At 31.8% G+C, this 21,477-nt stretch overlaps 3 protein-coding genes across 3 annotated transcripts in view; all 3 read left to right on the top strand.

Moving 5' to 3' along the window:
- LOC130447206 (protein hobbit) overlaps positions 1 to 15,336 on the top strand; it is a 253,401-nt gene extending 238,065 nt beyond the window's left edge. The window contains exon 35 of the transcript XR_008910221.1: positions 15,327 to 15,336. The gene's annotated coding sequence lies outside the window, so the exon portion shown is untranslated. The remainder of the gene's footprint in view (positions 1 to 15,326) is intronic.
- Positions 368 to 11,654, top strand: LOC130447216 (uncharacterized). The gene is made up of 7 exons (XM_056783904.1): positions 368 to 482; positions 5,676 to 6,108; positions 8,221 to 8,350; positions 8,403 to 8,843; positions 8,900 to 9,234; positions 9,296 to 9,645; positions 10,607 to 11,654. The coding sequence occupies exons 4-7, from the start codon at positions 8,728 to 8,730 to the stop codon at positions 10,778 to 10,780; spliced, it is 975 nt and encodes a 324-aa protein (XP_056639882.1). The 5' UTR covers positions 368 to 482; positions 5,676 to 6,108; positions 8,221 to 8,350; positions 8,403 to 8,727; the 3' UTR covers positions 10,781 to 11,654.
- LOC130447219 (uncharacterized) lies at positions 11,644 to 13,519 on the top strand. The gene is made up of 3 exons (XM_056783907.1): positions 11,644 to 12,621; positions 12,763 to 12,924; positions 12,984 to 13,519. The coding sequence occupies exons 1-3, from the start codon at positions 12,555 to 12,557 to the stop codon at positions 13,208 to 13,210; spliced, it is 456 nt and encodes a 151-aa protein (XP_056639885.1). The 5' UTR covers positions 11,644 to 12,554; the 3' UTR covers positions 13,211 to 13,519.
- Positions 15,337 to 21,477: the final 6,141 nt, after the last annotated feature.

Raw genomic sequence — 21,477 nt, 5'->3', positions numbered from 1 at the left:
AAGTTTTTTTAAAATTCTACATTTTCTATACATTTCAGTGATAACTTTTTATTTAAATTATCTTTTTCAATGATTTAATGCGATTAAATGGAATTGTGGAAATTGCCTTGGCAGTGAACGTGTTAAGAGCCAAATTACCTTTGAAAATGTACGTGTTAAAATTTTTATATGTATTTTCGTTATATTACAAAATAGATTAAGAAAAGCAATTTTGGGCCTACAATCTTATTCACAGTATTTTCAATTATTTACGTCAAAGTTTTTTTAACTAAAACAATATTTTGTCATTGTTCGTATCCGAATTGATGTTTCTCGAGCCGGTCCTGGCGACGCCTTCGCTAGACGTCACGGTATCGATTTTCAAAATAAACGATATAAGGCGTCTCGACGCCACGTTTGTACTACAACATTTTACACAAACGCGGAGTATCGAAATGTTTAGTGTTATTTGCGTTTAAAGTCTCTTTTAAAAAGACTTACAGGTAAGGAGTTTGTTTTTGAATACATTTTATTCGTAATTATGAAACGTATTAATATAATTTCTACCGAAATTTCACTAAAAGCATTTAAATACTGGAGCTTCCTTCCCCCCTATACTTTTGGAAAGTTGATCGAAGAAAATTTTTAAAATTATAGAGCTGTTGGATAAAAAATATCGAAAAATCTTTCGTTATTGAGGGATTCCGCTAAAAATATTCCTCTTCTATTTTATACACCCCCAAATGTGATACTGTAAACTCAAATAGAAGTTTCGTTCTCTATATAACGGATCCGATTAAATCTACCTTTTCCAGGTGTACATGTAAATTACTATTGCTTAGATTGATACATAGTAGGGATATCTTCTATCTCAACCCCTGTAGATTATTCCAGTACCTGATTTTACCACAATCACCCTTATTTTCCAGTATTTCTCTATTGTGTTCTATAGCTGATTCCACACAAAGAATCCAGATCTATAAAAGATTTATCCTTTTCTAAATGATCAAATTTGTCGATAACTTTAGAGCTTAGAGCTCTAACATCTACTGCTTGGGAAATAATTGGCGTGTGGTTAGTTCTGTCTGCTGTTTTGAAGACATCCTTGTAACTTTTCATGACATTATTGTATTGTTTAATTTTGCGAAGTGAATTTTTTCTAAAGCTAAACCAGTAAAAAGTAATAAACAAAAATCGATAAAAAAATATTTGTCGCAGGTATAAAATATTAGACGTAATATACTTTACATAAGGTACGTGTCGGTGACAGTTAATTAAATATTAGTTCGTTTATCATTAATTAAAGTGAAGGTCTCAGTTAGTCAATGCCACGTGATTTACACGCATGCGACAATTTTAAACAGAAATATATTTAAATAAAACAATTAAATAATAATTGTTTTTCACAATACTTAATTTAAAGTTGAAATTTAGTTACATGGAACTGGCTGATATCAAATTAAATAAACAAAATACAAGTTTACGGACTTCTCTAAATATTAGTTCTCATCTTATACAATAATTATTAAAAAAGTTTATAAAGATATTTATGGTTAATTACAGTCACATTGATAATGATTAAATGATAAAACTTTAAAGGTTTAAAGCTGACGATCTATAAATACGAAATACAAACAATTTATAGTGATGACAAACTGAATGAGGTTAAAATTCATACGAGTAGTAATTGATAATGGTGCGAGGGTGTGATTAAGGTCGTTTTGATAGCTAATTATTAGTAAATAATAGTTTCTACGAGGCTCGTTGTTTTTTCAACCTCCGACCGCTCCATGTACACGTGCATGCGTTGTAAGCGATTGCGAAACTCTCGCACTACACAATCCGCCGTCAGTCGGCGTTATGCTACAGCCGCGTAAACAATATTGACGCTCCCGCCAAGTATAATTCGTTTTCTACAGACTGAAGGCATTAATGCTGCAGAATTCCATCGGAGAATGAGTCTGAGATGACCCGGTTTAACGAGTTTGTCATTGTCTACGAAATTTCCAAAAGTTTCAAGGTCTAATTTGTACTTTTTGAAGAGTGTAGCTTGTCCACAGATATGACAAATGATTATTTCGAAAATTGTATCAATTTTTTGGTAATAAAATTATTTTTTTATTGGTTGAAGCGAAACTCTCGCACTACACAATCCGCCGTCAGTCGGCGTTTTGCTACAGCCGCGTAAACAATATTGACGCTCCCGCCAAGTACAATTCGTTTTCTACACACTGAAGGCCTTAATGCTGCAGAAATACATCGGAGAATGAGTCTTGTATATGGGGAAAACAAAAAGATGACCCGGTTTAACGAGTTTGTCTTTGTCTACGAAATTTCCAAAAGTTTCAAGGTCTAATTTGTACTTTTTGAAGAGTGTAGCTTGTCCACAGATATGACAAATGATTATTTCGAAAATTGTATCAATTTTTTGGTAATAAAATTATTGTTTTATTGGTTGAAGCGAAACTCTCGCACTACACAATCCGCCGTCAGTCGGCGTTTTGCTACAGCCGCGTAAACAATATTGACGCTCCCGCCAAGTACAATTCGTTTTCTACACACTGAAGGCCTTAATGCTGCAGAAATACATCGGAGAATGAGTCTTGTATATGGGGAAAACAAAAAGATGACCCGGTTTAACGAGTTTGTCTTTGTCTACGGAATTTCCAAAAGTTGCAAGGTGTAATTTGTACTTTTTGAAGAGTGTAAGCTTGTCCACAGATATGACAAATGATTATTTCGAAAATTGTATCAATTTTTTGGCAATAAAATTATTGTTTTATTGGTTGAAGCGAAACTCTCGTACTACACAATCCGCCGTCAGTCGGCGTTTTGCTACAGCCGCGTAAACAATATTGACGCTCCCGCCAAGTACAATTCGTTTTCTACACACTGAAGGCCTTAATGCTGCAGAAATCCATCGGAGAACGAGTCTTGTATATGAAGAAAACAAAAAGATGACCCGGTTTAACGAGTTTGTCTTTGTCTGCAGAATTTCCAAAAGTTTCAAGGTCTAATTTGTATTTTTTGAAGAGTGTAGCTTGTCCACAGATATGACAAATGATTATTTCGAAAATTGTATCAATTTTTTGGTAATAAAATTATTGTTTTATTGGTTGAAGCGAAACTCTCGCACTACACAATCCGCCGTCAGTCGGCGTTTTGCTACAGCCGCGTAAACAATATTGACGCTCCCGCCAAGTACAATTCGTTTTCTACACACTGAAGGCCTTAATGCTGCAGAAATACATCGGAGAATGAGTCTTGTATATGGGGAAAACAAAAAGATGACCCGGTTTAACGAGTTTGTCTTTGTCTACGGAATTTCCAAAAGTTGCAAGGTGTAATTTGTACTTTTTGAAGAGTGTAAGCTTGTCCACAGATATGACAAATGATTATTTCGAAAATTGTATCAATTTTTTGGCAATAAAATTATTGTTTTATTGGTTGAAGCGAAACTCTCGTACTACACAATCCGCCGTCAGTCGGCGTTTTGCTACAGCCGCGTAAACAATATTGACGCTCCCGCCAAGTACAATTCGTTTTCTACACACTGAAGGCCTTAATGCTGCAGAAATCCATCGGAGAACGAGTCTTGTATATGAAGAAAACAAAAAGATGACCCGGTTTAACGAGTTTGTCTTTGTCTGCAGAATTTCCAAAAGTTTCAAGGTCTAATTTGTATTTTTTGAAGAGTGTAGCTTGTCCACAGATATGACAAATGATTATTTCGAAAATTGTATCAATTTTTTGGTAATAAAATTATTGTTTTATTGGTTGAAGCGAAACTCTCGCACTACACAATCCGCCGTCAGTCGGCGTTTTGCTACAGCCGCGTAAACAATATTGACGCTCCCGCCAAGTACAATTCGTTTTCTACACACTGAAGGCCTTAATGCTGCAGAAATACATCGGAGAATGAGTCTTGTATATGGGGAAAACAAAAAGATGACCCGGTTTAACGAGTTTGTCTTTGTCTACGAAATTTCCAAAAGTTTCAAGGTCTAATTTGTACTTTTCGAAGAGTGTAAGCATGTCCACAGATATGACAAACGATTATTTGAGTCTTGTATATGGGGAAAACAAAAAGATGACCCCGTCTAACGAGTTTGTCTTTGTCTACGGAATTTCCAAAAGTTTCCTTGTCCACAGATATGACAAATATCACAATCTCTTCGGTGGTTATTTCGAAAATTGTACCAATTTTTTGGTAATAAAATTACTGTTTTATTTATAGTCTATCGGAGGTTGAAAAAAAAACTTTTAAGTACGTTTTCCCAACTTTCAATTGACCCTTGGACTATAAAGTAATGTATATAAATAAATGAATGGTTTGATTATTCGTCCTTGAATTTATGAACTTGAACGAAAATATTTTGAATCAAGTTTATCGTTAAGAATATTAATTCCAGATAATCATCGCGAATATTTCTAATCAATCATTTTTTATCAAAAAAAAATCTCGATTGATTTTAAAGCAGACGATCATCATCGATATATTATATTCAAATAGGTTTGATACTTATTTTTAAAAATGGAAATTTTGTAGCACGATAAGAAGAAAATGTCAAAATGTCTAATTAACGTACTTTTCATTAATAAAAAAAATAACGTAAAAAGGAAATTATGTTAATGTAAATGTTGATATACTCAATCAAAACTTCTTACAACTTTGAATGATAATTGCATAAACTGAAATTTGATTTCAGACTTTCCTAGAAACGTTTTAAAAATGTTGAATATGACTGAACGTTAAGTAGGCCCTTGACTATCAAATGCTTCGTTTAAAAAAACCGTTTGAAGCTTGAAATAAGGATTTTTCTCCTCTTCATAGCAATCAATGTTAATTCCTCAACTTCGACTAAGAGTTTTGCTCAAGTCGTTTGATAGTGTATGGCCTTCTTTACCTATCAAGGTGACAGTTTGAACTAAACTTGCTGTGAAATAAAAAATGGTTAATGATCGTGATGATCGGCCGATTTCCAAATTTTATTTTATTGCTCATTTTTTAGAATAATTTGAATGTTTCTTCAGCATTTTCGTTCCGAGTTACCACTATAGGGGGCCATACACTATCAAACTACTTGATCAAATGCTTGAAATTTGGATTGATGGGAGCTTCAAACGTACTTCAATCTTTTAATCAAAACTCCCAGTCGAAGTTGAGGGATGCAAAAACCACAAAAAGAAAACAACCATCACCGTCAATGCTTCAAAAGGGTTTCTTAAATTATTATCAATCACGCTTGATACAATCAATTTGCTCAAACATTTAATAGTCTAGGGCCTAGTTAATAGGAAAGACATTTTTAAAACGTTTCTGGGAGAGTCTGAAGTCAAATTTCAGTTTAGGTTTTTGCAATTATCAATTAGTTTGACCTCCCGGAACGAATACATAGTGAAAAACATCATGACAATCGAAAAAAACGATTAGCTGGTCATTTTTGAAGTTTAATTCTCTAAATTGGATAGGGCAATTAGTTTTTGACAAGTAGAGAGTTTAAATGACATCTGATCGCCCAAATTAGGACGAAATTGATAAAATCGTGTTGAAAATGAGGTAGTTGACACACGTCAACGACCTCGACTATAAAATCATTGTTTGCTCAATAATAATTTCATATAAATTGTTAGATAATCGTGTTTGAACTGGAAAATACATTATTTTAATTAAATAATTGAATATTTCGTTTCAGATGCTGTTCATAATGAGATTAATATCATCTTTAAATTGGTGTTCTTATAAACATTTAGTGATTTCCAGTTACCATTATCAGACTGTGTACTTTTTAAATATCCCCTATTAATCACTAAAAAAAAAAAGTAAAAACTCGTAGTGTTTCATCGTCATCTATCAACTTGTTGACGAAATTTTATTTCCTGGAAACCGGGAATTGAAATATTCGTGTTCGAATACTCGAAAGGAATCAGCGTTTAGTGCGCGCGTGGCTTGCGCCACTCAAAGTGACATCAGCGTCTCGGAGTGGGAGACTCTCCAACTAAATATTTACCGTCCGATCGGAGACGTTCAACGTCAGTTTGCATCGAGTAAATTTGCAGTAAACTCACATTTCTCAAAAGAAAAGTTATTTTCTTTTTGTTTTTTTTTGGTTGGTTACCATTGTATGGGTGAGTAGTATAATTATTTACTATTACTTCGTTATGTTAAAATCGTTTTATAACCTAAATTAGATACCTACATATCTATATATATATATATACACGTGTTCAAGGACGTAGCTGTGACATATTTTTAAAATTTTATTGTTCGGATTATTTACATTCGAGCAGAATAAAAATAATAATTTTTGTTGCGTAAAATCGTTTCACATCCTACAAGGAATTATTTTTGTTTAATTCTATTTGGATCGAGGCCAGAAATTACAAAAATATTTTCGCATATGTTTCGCTTTCACTCTATATAATATAACCAAATATTTATATAATGAAAAAAATCTTTTGTTGTTTAGTTCTTTGAACTCGTCGTGAGTTAATGAGTAATATTTTTTGGTAATTGTTTTATTGTAAATTTATAACGCATTTGCAATCTGGTGATTAATGAATTGATTCGCACGTTATTTCCTTTGTTTTTACTATTTAAATTCGTTCCCTCAATTTATATACAGTTTGTCCACGTAAGTTGACGGCATATGGGAAAGTTTTTTATTATTAATTTTACGAAAAAAAGTTATTCTTTATAAAAAGCATAATCAATCTAGGATGCACTGGATGATAATTGTTTTTAAAAGTTTATTTAGAATTGTTTAATCAAATTTATAATTAACAAATGCAATGCATTAATGTGCAAACTTAAATTTGAATATTTGAAACCTATTTTTAATTCTAAACATCTTTTCTTTATAACAATTTTCGATATTGTCAAAAAGAAAGGTATTTTTTGACAAACCTCGTATACGACTGAAAAAATTTAACATCTGACGATTGAATTTTAGGTTTTGGACCATGCAGAACTTTTTATAAAGTATAACTTTTTTTCGTAAAATTAATAATAAAAAAGTTTCCCGTATGCCGCCAACTTACGTGGACATACTGTATGTCAAATGTAAATACAAATTTTATAATCCAATTTTTTATTATTCAATTTTAATTTTTATCCACGTTTTCCAATTTTTTATCAATTTTATTTCATTAAATTATTCAATAATAATCGATTCGTTATTTGTATGAACGGACTATATCTTTTTACTACTTTTATCGAAAAAATGACTAAACGCAATATAATTGGCGCAAAAAAAATAAATGAAATCGATTTTTGGGTAATTGAATTCCAGTTTTTAAGTAAACGAATCCAAAAATTGACGTTAGTCTTCATACCACTCTCTTTTTGCTATAGAAAATAGTCCATCAACATCAATGTATATGTAGATTTGGGGTCTCGTATACACAGCGACCCAAAAGATCTATTATATCCCCCATTCTTGTCGGGATACTTGGAAACTCAGTATTTACTGTTAATCCATCAATCCCACCCGTTTCTGCTGTAAATTCCAGAGATCTTCGTCTTCTATTTCATACGCACCCAGGTGTAGTGCTCTGGTGTTCCTTACTTCGAGAAAATGTCTTATTATCTGCTAGGTCTAGCGTCTTCAGGTGTGCCCCAATAGGACTCCTATTAGTAGCAGCCTTTCTCTGTCTAAACCCTTGCAGGTTGTCCCAATAATTGGTTTTGCTTTGTAGCTGTGTATCCCGGAATCCATTGTTGGGTAATTTTATTTTTCTTATCTATCTCGTTTGGATTTTATAATATTGGAGCTTAGACCTCAAATGGACGGGATGATGATTCCTTGTTTGCGATTGTTCTTGTCGTGATTGAATTGGACCATAACTTTCTGCTTGGTGTTTTGCCCAAGCTTTGAGAGTGGCCCTGGTCCGTTACACTCCAATTCCAGTTCAATCTGCTGCTTTAGATCTATTCTTTCTTGTAGAGTTTATTATTGAGGTGAAGTTTTTCTCAAAGCTAAACTTCAACATCATCCCGAGGCACGTCCCAGGTTTGGTCATCATTCGGGAACGATTTTTCCTTGATAATTCAATCATGTGGTAGATTTAGAATAACTTTTAGTACAGCTGTTGAACAAGATTTGTTGATGTTTGAGAGATCGATCCCGTATGTTTAGGTTACAGCCCCAATTCCTCCCTGCAAATTTTCGACGTACCATTAGAGCTTTTGTGAACCATCAACTGTATAGTGTTGAATAATTTTTCCGTTTACGATTTCAGAGCGTGATATACAGCCGTTAAAGTCTTTGTGTACCGCTGATCAAAATGCAGCCGGTCACGAGTCTTTTTCTAATAAAAGCGCGTCATACTCCGGTCCTATTCTTCCCAACGGAGAAACCAGTTCCGATAGGTAAATGAAATTATATTATTTTGTTGTTTTGTTAATAAATTGAGGATTTTAGATCGTTGGAACCAACAGTTGGCCGTTGGGGCTGCGAATGGCCGAGTTGACTCGCGAACGAGAACGCTTGGTCTCAAAATGGAACCCTCCTAGGGTCAAAGCAGGAGCCCGTCTACGGGGCTCACGGGGATTTAATCGGCGACGATGTCGTACGACGAGCCGACGCGGTTAGCTGCACTCTAGCCCAACTTATAGAAGATGAACAAGACAATGGTCTGTGGCCGTTGGAACATCCCTTACCTCTCCCGGGTTGGGAGGAGGAATACATCGTTCCTTATAGATTAAAGAACATCAGGGAATACGAAACGTTGGCGTGCGAAATCGAGATGCAACTACGCAAAGTCTTGGAAGAACACAATTACGATACCGTTGGCAATTTTTTGAAATTTTACGAAATGTTCCAAAAAAGCGGCAACGATAACCTACTTGAGTTTTTCCATCTGTAAGTTTCCCTTAAAACATTATTTTATAACAATTTAAAACCCCCATTTTCCCCAGATATTCCCCCCCGATAACTTCGGAACATTATACTTGCGTTGGATTGGCCTTCGAATTGTGGAATCGATTGAGATTCAATTTGGAAAGTAAGTATCCAGGTATAGGTAACCATATTTGCGTGGTATCTTGCGAGGAAGACGTCGAGAGTTCGATCGGTTACACCAACACTTGTAGATTCGATCCCGGATCCGTTCCGCACACCTTAGAAAAAGAACACGTGTTGATGTGTTTGAAAGTGGAATTTTCCGGAAGAACGGCGACCATGTTGTGCGATCCCGGATATCACGTTTCTAGAGTCGTCACCGTCATGTCGGACGGCGCGTATCCGCATACAGGTAGGTGCACGCATCCGAATTATTTTGATCACATCGTATATATATGACGCCGATGTTTTAGGTTGGTTCATACAATCCGAAGACAACGATATCCGTAAAGAATACAATTACCAATTCACTCCGCACACGCATTTCGTCGAATGGAACGAAAAAACGACGAGGAAAGGTAAAGAAGAAACTTTCGTCGGAATCATCTACGTCGGTAGACCCTATTTGACCGCCGTCGATGTCACCGAAAGAAGAAATTTGGTTTACGGATTCAGAAGTTTGTTATCTAGGGATCAAAAGGGCGATTTAATCGCCGGTATTTATTTCAAGTTGTTGATGAACGGGGACGAATTCACCATCTTTTATCAAAATATGGGCAAACAACGGATAAAATTAAAGTTTTCCGACTTTATGAAACCGGAGGTGAGTTTATTGTAAACGAATCCTTACCATTTTATTAAAGAGACAACATGTCAAAAGATAGGCTATAATATAACTACAGACAAAGATAGAAAAACATCCCGTTTACGTAGAGGATTAAGGGTTGCACGACTGCATCTCCCAAATCGCGATATTTTCATCAAAAACTTTTCCTTTTCACTTTTTTTTTGTTCAAATCTTTAATTGAAACCAATTTTCGAAATATATCAACGAAATCCCTCTTATTCTAAACCTCTATTAGTATATACACAGTGGCTCCTAAAATATATCGTAACGTTTTTCGTATTTATTTACACACCATACAATACACAAATAGAATTCAACAAAGTTCTAGAATCGGACGGAAATAAATGAATAGATTTTTCTAGAAATTATTTAGAAGAAATACTGCAAATAAGCCGCCTGCTAATAAAATAAATATAAGCTAATAAAGTCAAACGAATTCCGTTATTTATAAAAAATTATTTTGTCCAAATTCAAATTTAATAACGAAAATTTACCAACGAAATTTCAATTCTCCAACCCCCGTATAAAACTTTTTAACGAATAATTTTCATTTTTTATCAGTTTTTTCGTTTTTTTCCACCCTTATCATATTTTTCGTTAGTATCTAATTTTCTTTCCCAAACCAATTTACAATTATCGATGAAAATATATACACAGTGGCTCTAAAAATATATCGTAACGTTTTTCGTATTTATTTACACACTGTATAATACACAAATCATTTATATACTACAAATAAAATTCAACAATGTTCAAGAATCGAAAAGAACTAAATAAATAGACTTTTCTAGAAATTATTCAGAAGAAATACTGTAAATAAACCGCCTGCTACTGAAATAAATATAAGCAAATAAACGTCAAACGAATTCCGTTATTTGTAACAAATTATTTTGTTCAAATACACGGTGGTTCTAAATATTTTTTTTTTATTTATTAGGTCGACGAAGGATTATTAAACACTCTGTCAATTTGTAACGAACAACTCAACTTACCGGAAAATAAATTATTGAACATTGTCAGGCAATCTGGCAAATTGATGAGAGACACAAAATTTCTTTTGCAGTTGTTGGACGTCGATCGCTGTATCAACTTGTTGTCCGCCAATAATTAAATTTATTTCTTCTTTTTTTTTTTTCGTATATATTTTTAATTAGGATTTGTTGAATATTTTAATCCCCTCTTCTTGCGTTCGGCTCATTTTTCTTTTTATTTTATATCAAAATATTTTTCTTCATTATTATTATTATTAATCGAAATCATAAACATACTAAAAGATTTTTATCGGTGTAGGTATGTGTGTGATTTTGTATAATTTTCTTGGACTAATATGCAGTTATTTTTTTTTTCAATATTAAAAATGCTTTTGACTACTGCATGTTAGTCCAACTATTAAAAAATATCTAATTATTAACTCTAAGTATATTCGTAAATCTTCTACACTTATAATCAGTAAGATAACACCATTAAAATTTAGTTTTTATCAGGTAAAGGGGTTAGAAAATAGCCAGTTCACCCTTTTTCAACATTTATCTTTATTTGTAGTAAAATAAAGAAAAAAAATTAATATATTTCAAGTCCTTCAAATATCAAATTGTATAGAAATACGATTTTAGATAAATCAGTTGGTATTATGTTTGGTAATCTTAAAGGTCATTCTATAATAACGAAATCCCCGTTATCTTACAGATTGATAATTGTTAATATTTGATAAGGCTTTATATTTAATTATAATTAATAAACAATTTTAAAACAGCAATTTATTGATTCACATTTTACGTGCTTTTCAACAAATAACGCACTTTAATAAATGTTACATTTTATTTTTAAATTATAAGTGAATCGATATATTTTTTATTTTATCACTACTTAATATAAAATAATTTTATTGAAAATTTTTCATAAACCTCACGCTATGCTTTTTTAGATGTATTTTAGATATTGTTCAAATCAAATTGTAGTTTAAACTAATAAAAATGTGAAATTTATTTTTCTTTTTATTTACCTTTAAACAAACCACTTCGAATATATAAACATATATTTACCAAATCTTTGATAAATATCGAATAAACTCTACCATAAAGGTAGGAAACTTTTTTCTCATTTGTTGTATAAAAGGTATGCAACCAGTTTCTCGCTTCTTATTATTATTTAGTAAGCTATGCAATTTTTATTACACTTTATTTGTGGAAAAGAATCTGAAATTGTTTTTATTCTACTCTGGTAATCAAAATGTACGAATTGGAATTTATTTTTGAAAAATTGAACTATCGTTTTTGGGCATAGTTGACGTTAGTTCTAATATATGATTTGATGCATTCTTTTTGCTGTAGGGAATACGAAATGTAGCAGTTTATGTAATTGCATCGTTTAATAGTATAAAACTGAGAATTAACTCACTAAATATATAAAAAACACGGGTTTTAAAATTATATTTTCACCGTTACTACATTTTTAATATTATTTTGTTAATTATCCTATTAACAGTGAAACTTGAAGAATGATCTAATTAAATATGAAAAATATTCGAATCTTATCATGTTCCTATCGAACCAAATTGCTAAAAAAATTGAAAATTAAATAAACACAAAGATTTTTCCCGTTCTTTATACTAATAAGTTATGCAACCTATTTTTCACTTTGTATTTATATTAGTAGTACGTTAGGCAACTTTTGTTTCACTTTGCAATTTCTACATGAGATAGGCATCACTTAACACATTTTGTTTACGTGTAATACTGGTTGTATAAAATATGTATTATGTCAAAATATAATAATTCACGTTCGGTGGCGTCGTAATCGTTTTAATGTCACAACTTTTCTTATGTGTACAACTTGATTTTGTTTACGAAATTATTTTTGTGTTTATGAGTTGAACTATTTAAATTATGGAATTTAATTTGAAATTCGTTATTCTAGCTACGTTAGTGTTGATTTCAATTTTAATAAAATCTAGTAAGTTGTTCATTTCAATACACAAGCCTCGCCCATTATGTATCATCTATTAATTAAAAGATAAAATATTTCCATTATAATTAATACTTAAATCTTATAAAGTTATCTACATTAATTTTAATTATCATTTTAAATCAACAGGTTTGTCTATAAAATGTTGGGATTGTAGATCAGATGCTGATCCGAAATGTTCGGATCCCTTCGATAACGCCACATTCGCAATAACGGATTGCGCTACACTGAAAGAATTGGATTATCTACCGGGAGTCTTACCCACAATGTGCAGAAAAATTAGACAAAAAGGTATGTACCTAAAACACATATCATAACCAAGGTAATACATACATTCCATATATTTTCAGTACATGGTGTATGGAAGTACATAAGGAGCTGTGCTTATTTAGGCGAGCCCGGAATCGCCGGAGACGAACGTTTCTGTTTAATGAGAACAGGAACTTACAACATTTTCATGGAATACTGCACTTGCAATACCAAAGACGGTTGCAATACTTCTTCTCGTATTGCAATCTCGCCCGTTCTTCTTTTGACCACAACTAGTATTTTTGCTTTAATCAGGTTGGTGCGGTAGGATGCTTAAAGTTCAATAGTTGTGTAAATATTTTTATGTATATGATATTGTAGCAACCAGGTAGTTGGAAATCCAAAAAATCTTCATCAATTTTTCAAAAAAAATTCTTCATTTTTTAAAAATAGGTGTTAGGGGTTAAAATATATTTTTTAGCTCTAATAATTGTATAGATCTGATTTTTTAAAACTTTGTTATGTAGCTCATCATGAACACCACAACTTATAACTTGACTTTATTTTGCAATGCATGCCGTCCAATTATATAATTTTTATAAAGAACGTTTTTAATAAAAATATTTTTTTATGTCCACATTTTAGATTTCCCCCCTCCACCTCCTAATCCAATAAGATGAAAAGGCTCAAAGGGTTATATTCAATGGAACTTAATAATTAAGGACAGAAATGAAGTTTTATCAATGAATTTGTGAAATTTAACACCTTTACAGTTTTTAAAATGACTTTTTGATACTGTTTACAACTCCCTCTATATATAAATATCAACTCGAACCTAAATATTTAAATTATAATTTATTTTCTATGACCCACATTGCTCTAAATGATTTAATTTTACATACTTTCCTATATAATATTTTTACTTATAATTGTTTCTTAATTTTGAACACCTTGTGTACCAATATCGCACATGAATTAATATATTCCTTTAATTTATATATATTCCACCTAATCTCAGGAAATTAAGTACAATTACGCATGAATTTTTACGAGCAATATTGTAAATAAATTCATGTTGGTTACTATTGAGAAGATAAAAGTGAATCGACGTTTGTTACGCCATCTTTGCATTCAACTATAAACTTACAAGGTTAAAAATTTGATGTATTACAGAAAACTGTCAAAGAATATTCTAGAGGTGGGAGAACGAAAATAGAGATGGAATAAATTCTAGATACAGTTAAAAATAACGATTTGTAAATACTACGTACCTTCGATTATTTATTTAAATAATAGCAACAAAAATGGTTTTTTTGTATTATTTACTACAATGTAATATGATAACAACGAACTAGTTAAATTCCATATACGATTTAACAAACAAAATTTTGTTTTCCATAATCATTTCCTAATATTTTTTTCTCGTTTCAATTTAATTTTGAGGTTAGGAAACTGGTGAATGTTACCACGAGCCAAATTCGTTTTAGCATTATCAGAAACACATTCACGACGACTTTTATATTTATACGATTGTCAAACAGAAATTGAGCGTCAAAATTTAAGTTTGAATCTCTAATATAAGTAAATATCTACATCCTCTAGTTGAATTAGGTAACTTTTCAGAACACCCTCGTAATTATAACTATCGTTTGTATAGAGATATGTGTATCTAGTTTATGGCGATATTTGTTGAATATTAAAAGAATTTAAGGAAGTAAATGTTTTTTTTTTATTTTATTATGACAAATTTGACACGATCCTGAATGAAGCTGTCGAGTTGTGTACACTATTTATCGTATGACTAATGAGAAATTGCACGCAATGTTTTTGACCATTTTTTTAACACTGTTCGACTTATTAGTCACTAGTTATTTGATTTACACAATTTTATACAGTTATGCCTAAATATATACAGGTTGTCCATTGTATCTATTATTTTAACAAAAATATGATTCAGTATTAGCAGTTCCAGATTAAACCAATACACGAATTTCAACTCGGATTTTCCAATCACTGTTTGAACTTTTTTTATAAATTATAATAATACGAGGTGTAAATGAAAGTTGGGAAGATTCAGTAGTATTAATAAGAAAATGGTTTCTGAATTTCACGTGAATTGTTAAGTGGATTATTGATGAGATAAATTATTAGAATAATATGAAAAAAAAAACAGAAAATTGTGCGCCATTAATATAGGTATAAATAAATAATATGAAAATTGGGAACTAAAAAATTGTGGCTTCGTACAAAATTAACATCGACCGTGGGCAAAATAATGAAGAAAAAAAAAGCGCACAGGTGCTTTGATCTATTCCAAAATTGACCGACGCCTTCTGCGTCGGCAGCCGGCTATCTACGAACTGCAAATGGCGTAGTTGAAAGCAGATGGGACCCATTTCGAAATATATCTTTTAATTAGACTGGATATGCGGCACTCGACTATAAAATATCGGTCAAATAGCGATAATTCATCTTTACGTGTGTTATTCACACAACGTTGATTAATCGATAGGGGTAATTTCACTTGATAGGGGTTGATTTCGAACTCGATATGTGTGCCATAGAGATTTCGACATTCGATTCATTCATAATTGAATTAACACATAAAAACAGTTTTTTTATAATAATAATTTTACGAAAAATAAAAAATTTAATATTGTAGGAACGATATTTATGAACTAGAACTTGTCAACACTATAATTTATTTTATTATAATAGTTCGTATTGGAGGAAAGATGATATGCGATGTTGTCACGTTTAATATAAAAGTAAATAAAGTAAGAATTATTATTTTAGTACTTGATAAAAGCTGCTGACGAGTGCAGTGCCGGTTTTTGGAAAAATCGACGGTTACAAACATCGTTAATTTGATAATAAATACCCCATCGTTATGTATTTATAGTTCCTTTCGACTTTTAGGGTACGAAACGACGAAAGAAGAAAATAAACAATCCGAAAATAGCGCGGGCCATATGCTATTTTTTAAACACAGGTGTAAGAAAATATTTTTCTTTCTTAGTGCACCCGTCTTCCTAAACGGAAGAAACAACCGGTGCGGTAAATTTGCAGAAGGCCCCTCGTTATTACTTACTTCCGTTTTAATTTTAATAATTTCGTAAATAAAAAAAATTTCTCTCGGTATCCACCCAGACAAAATAAGAAAAATATTTTTTCTTATTGTTGATTATCTTGTGAAACGTGCTCCAAGTGAAAAAATCGACTTTAATTCACATCACCCTGTACGGTTTCGTTTATTCTTTTTTCGGAAAATATATTGATCGAGATCCTCTTCAAAAGATAATAACATAATAGTATAACGCGATGGGTAAGTAGGAGCAGGTTGTGTTTGCATGGGTTTAGCGATAATGGGCCCTGCGCACAGGTGGACTTGTACATACACACACTCCACCAGTTCGCAGGTGCCGTACATCTGTCTAGCTACGACGACCGCGCTCGATTTCACGATAAACCATCTGCTTCGACGTTTTTAGAAAAGTAGAATCCTTTACAAATAAATTTGTCGTACCGTAAGATATATTCCACTTTTTACAAACGACAAATATAATAAATTACTATAACTTTTAACTACAAGTTGTATCGAAATTGTTAAAATATGTCGTTATATATTCTATTTTCAATAGAAATAACATTGTGACTTAATTTACTTTACTTTAAATTGTTTTGATCTAAAGATATGAACCGGAACGAAAATTTAGTACGAGGATCGTCCACGACTTGACCTAGAGATGGCGGTAGTTGCTTGTACTGAACACTGTAGTGTACAATCTATGCAACATATGTTGCCACGTTGTTTAATATTTGTTTGGGATCCGTGGAAGGAAAAGGGAGAATCGGCTCCATAGGTTATTCCATCTGCAGACAAGGGTTTTCGTGTAATTATCATTAACGATATTGAAAAAGGAAAAATTCTCAACGACGAATATTATGCGAGCTTATTGCAACGTTTGAGCCACGAAATTAAGCCGAGAAGAAAATGCAATGGCCAAAATTAATGAATCAAAGTTTGAAGTGCCACCTCATCCACCTTATTCGCCAGATTTAGCTACCGCGTATTATTACCATATTTAGTGGTCAAAGATTTTAATGGAAATTTTGAAATACTTGACGATTATTGAAAACATCGCTGGGAAAATTGTTTGGAGCTAAAAGGAAAATTAATACATTTTTTCCATAATTTATATATTGGTTCAGGTATTTCTTGGATCATCGTCGCAAATTTCTGGTAGTTCGTTTTAATTCTAAGGAATTGAGATTTAATCCTAAAGCTGATCATTTACCAAACTATGAAATTCGATGTTTTTTCAATTAAAATAACGCCTCTAAATGTGAAATAATTAAGTACAGGTCTTTAAAAACCACGATAAAACAAAAAAATTTGTTATAAAAATGATTTTTTTAGTATTAATTGGATCTTAAAATCAAAAATTATTTGTTTTAAGATACGACAGTCAGTTAATTTATCATTTTTTCAATGTTTCAACCCTTAAAAACTACCTCTATTCGAGAAATTACTTCAAATATCAAGTTTTTTCGTTTTAATTTGAAAAAAAAATATTATTTTAAATTATGATAATTATTAAACCTTGCATTTTCTTGATGTGGTAAAAACCACCCTTATTGGAAAAGGAAACTACTTTAAAAATTAGTTTTCCATATAAATTTGATCTACAATTAAAAAATAATCATTTAAGCCTTTAAAAACCACCCCAAATGTGAAAATTAGTTTTTTAATAATAATCAATTAATAAAAATTAAAATTAGTATCATTGCATATTCTAGGATATATAAAAGAAACTTAAATCCTCAAAAAACACCCCTATTTTTAGTACTTACTTAACTTACTTGAAAAATACGATTTTTTCGTATCAATTTGATATAAAATTCCAAAATAACGATCATCCAAAGTTTTAGTTTATTATAGTTACTATAACCCTCATTTTCTCAATGTTTCGACCCTTAAAAAACCCTAAAAAAACTGGTTACGAGAAGAAATTTTTTTCACTACCCCTATCTCAACACCTGTACCTGAATGAACGAAAAATACCACAAACTCTTCACTTTTCAATTTTTATAGAAAAAAATTTCCAATAGAAAGTCCAACTTTTGAAATTATCGAAAAATAAAATATTTTTGTATGTTTAAAAAAAGTATTTTAAGAAATGATTTCATCCGAATGGTGGTTGTGAAAATTATTGAATACACCTTGTGTCCAGCTGAGGGGTCCACCTGCTTTTTTGGGGTATTTGCATTTTTGATACCATCGAAACGAATGAGGAAGATTCTACTTTCTAAAGCACGTGAAAGAAATGGAACGCGGAGGGAGACGTGATATTTATAAATCGAAATATTATAATACCGAAGAAAAACTATATTTATGCTACGTCGAACAATTTTTTATAATGAATTCTTTCACCTGTATTCTAATACCGAAAATCTGACCTACTATAATCGTTAGAACCTGACAAGACACCTGCTTATATCTCGAACACCCCTATATGCTTATTTAGGTCGATTGTAGAGTGTGAAATTTGTTCGGCAACGGCCATCCGATATACAGGGATTGATTACACAAAAAGTTATTGTTGTTAAATTGATATTAACCATCTGAAGGGTTTTATTCTAAACTAAATTACGTGGGTAGTTTTTTTCATTAGGATAAAGTACGTACCTTGAAATTTACAAAACTATTTAGATATTTTATTATGAATATAAGATCGGACATATTGGCAATTTTGTTGTATAGACATTTTGAGGTTAGTTTTTCAGAATTTTAATCGTTATTTAAATTATATAATTTTGAAAATAAGTATAACAATATATAATCAATAATTGTTAATAAATACTCGAATTATTTATTACCTTGTTAGGTATGGACAAACATCACTAATTAAATCACTAAAACTTTAATTCACAAACTAAATAACAGATCGCAAAATGGAGACACTTCTTTAAACCGATGCCCGCTTAAATTAATTAGTTCATCTATTTACCATAGAACAATTGAGAGTAGTGTCAATTTTGATGTGGTTTGACCAGCATAGAGGGCGATAGTTGACGTCTGGAATGATGAATTTCCATAGGCGTGCATTAATTTATTTCATTAAATTAATAAATAAAATATAATGATTTTTTTCTGATTATAATTCTGTCTAATCCGTATTTTATCTACGAATAAATAGATACGAAATGTGTTTTAAATATTAAACGAGTGATAATATAAGGTAATTAATTTAAATTTTACGTGATAAGAATTTTAATTTCGTTAAACAATATAATTTGCGTTTGATATTCCGCGGATATTTGTTTGCTTTAAATGGTTTTCGCATTTTTACTTTGATGTTTTTATAAATATGACGTAATTCGAAATAAAAGGGAGAAATGTACATCTTCGTACACGTATACAAATCCAGTTAAACCTTTCCGCGTCTTATAAGGAATGATATTTGAAGCATTCAACCGAATCCTTTTATGGACCATTGCGACCGCGACGATTATACGAGGTCGTCGAAAATGTAAAAATCAATGTAGAAATTCCGGGGAATGGTGAAATTTCAATTCGTAAACGTCAGATGGCGTTTGGTAATATTTATTATAATATCGTTTATGTAATAATAAATTTCTAACATGTGATAAACATTTGTTGAAAATGATATTTTGGCACGATGAATAATATATTTTCTCGTGATGGCAACGAGTGTAGCCGGCGGCGTCGAGCAACATCTGGCGCCATCAAGAAGTCCGATCGCTTGTTATGGTCAGGCGGCCAACTTTTCAGTCTACCGGTTGAAATCGCCGGCAGTACCTGTCGAATGGGAATAATCATATATAACGTCATTTAGCACGGTTAATACGACACGTAGAAAATAATCCACAATTTTTTTCGACATATTTCGAACGATGTACAACTTTTTTAAAAGCATTTCATCAAGCTCTTAATTTGCTGCCCTACAAAGATATTTAAAACAATTTCCTTTTTTGTTTTATAAGTTCAAGTTTAAGGATTAATAAATTACTGTTTGAAATCGGTCTTTTTGTTCAATATTCTTTTACACAGAAATACAACAAATCGCGTAATCCGAAGATTCTGATATAAACGTTATTTTACACCTGGTAATTATTATTAATAAAGTCGAAGTTTTAATATTTTTGTACAACCGAATTTTCGTATTATTCTGTTCGATCCTCATGGACCGTACTATAAATTTAAACATGCTACTTCGGCATATCTAAAATAACTTCGACTGGTAAAACCGTGGGCTCCCACGGTATAAAATAATTTCTACCGCTATGACTTTTTTTCTTCTTCTCATCTTCTTTTTTATTACAACGAGGCTGGTTTCTTGTTTTGACGCCTCAATAAGGAGTTTGGTTAATTAGAAATGCCAAATACGAAATCGAATTATATTTATAATAAATAATTCAATACTTCGAGTTATTTTTCTATATATATATATATATATATATATATATATATATCGATAAATTTTTAATAGTTTACAAAGTAATAATATACGTAAGAAATAATAATCACCCCAAGGGTACATCCCCGCTTACAATCTGCCAAACTAAACGAACGTTTAATTTATAAATTGCGACTGATGTCTAATTGCATCCTGGTTGTTGTACAGTTCGAGCTATGACGAGGTGTGCGTTGCGGGTGTCGGACGTATATACACACAAACACGGTGCCTGCATGCCTGTTTATATGTAGACCACCAATTAACGAACAGGTGTGTATAAACCTTTTCAGCTTTCCGTGTAAACGGACCGCATTTCAACGGGCGCGGACCGATTACACCCGTTCCGAAAAAATTAAAACCGAACGTCCTTTAACCGAAACGGAATTATAATGATAATAAGTCAAAATATGCGGAATTGTCGGAAAATACGCGACGATACCGAAAAACAAATTGGACCCATACTAAGTTCAACTTGTTATAAGACGTGTCGTTGAGAAGAATGATTCGTCTTCTAAGATTGCTTTCCTTGAATTTTTCTAATACTACTGGTAAAAAAATGCTAGTGTACCGTCTAGAATTGACCGTTCTACGTTTCTGGGTACGTTCACCATTTAAAATGTCAAACTTTATAACGACAATGTCAAATTTGACATATTGTCATATCTAAAAACTCATATAATAACCCTCGTAATATATACATACAAACAGAAAATAGGTACTGATAAAATCGATAAATTTCAATTATCTAACGACGAATAAAATTATATAAATGATGTTATATCACGCGTTGGATTTAATTGAGAATAAAAAAGTCGAGTGCAATTGGTGTACGACCAATTCTATTTTAATCCAAGCGATTGTGAGCGCAGTTTCGAATAGTTTGAATCAAATTATCGAATGTAATAATATAAATTATCTAAAATTTCGCATGTTGGATTCTCCGGTTCTCGTAGATTCTGTATATGTAGGACAAACTTTCGAGAAAATGTCGCATAAAAATTAAACGAGCGGTTAAACGATATGTTTGCACGTTCAAAGTTATTGTTCCACATGTGACTGCTACGCCTTCACATCCTGCATTTAGAAATTCTATCCTTTTAAAGTTGTTCGGTCA

This window comes from Diorhabda sublineata, chromosome 8 (assembly GCF_026230105.1).
Source record: "Diorhabda sublineata isolate icDioSubl1.1 chromosome 8, icDioSubl1.1, whole genome shotgun sequence".
NCBI classification, from domain to species: Eukaryota; Metazoa; Arthropoda; class Insecta; order Coleoptera; family Chrysomelidae; genus Diorhabda; species Diorhabda sublineata.
This window is presented reverse-complemented; position numbering and strand designations above follow the sequence as displayed.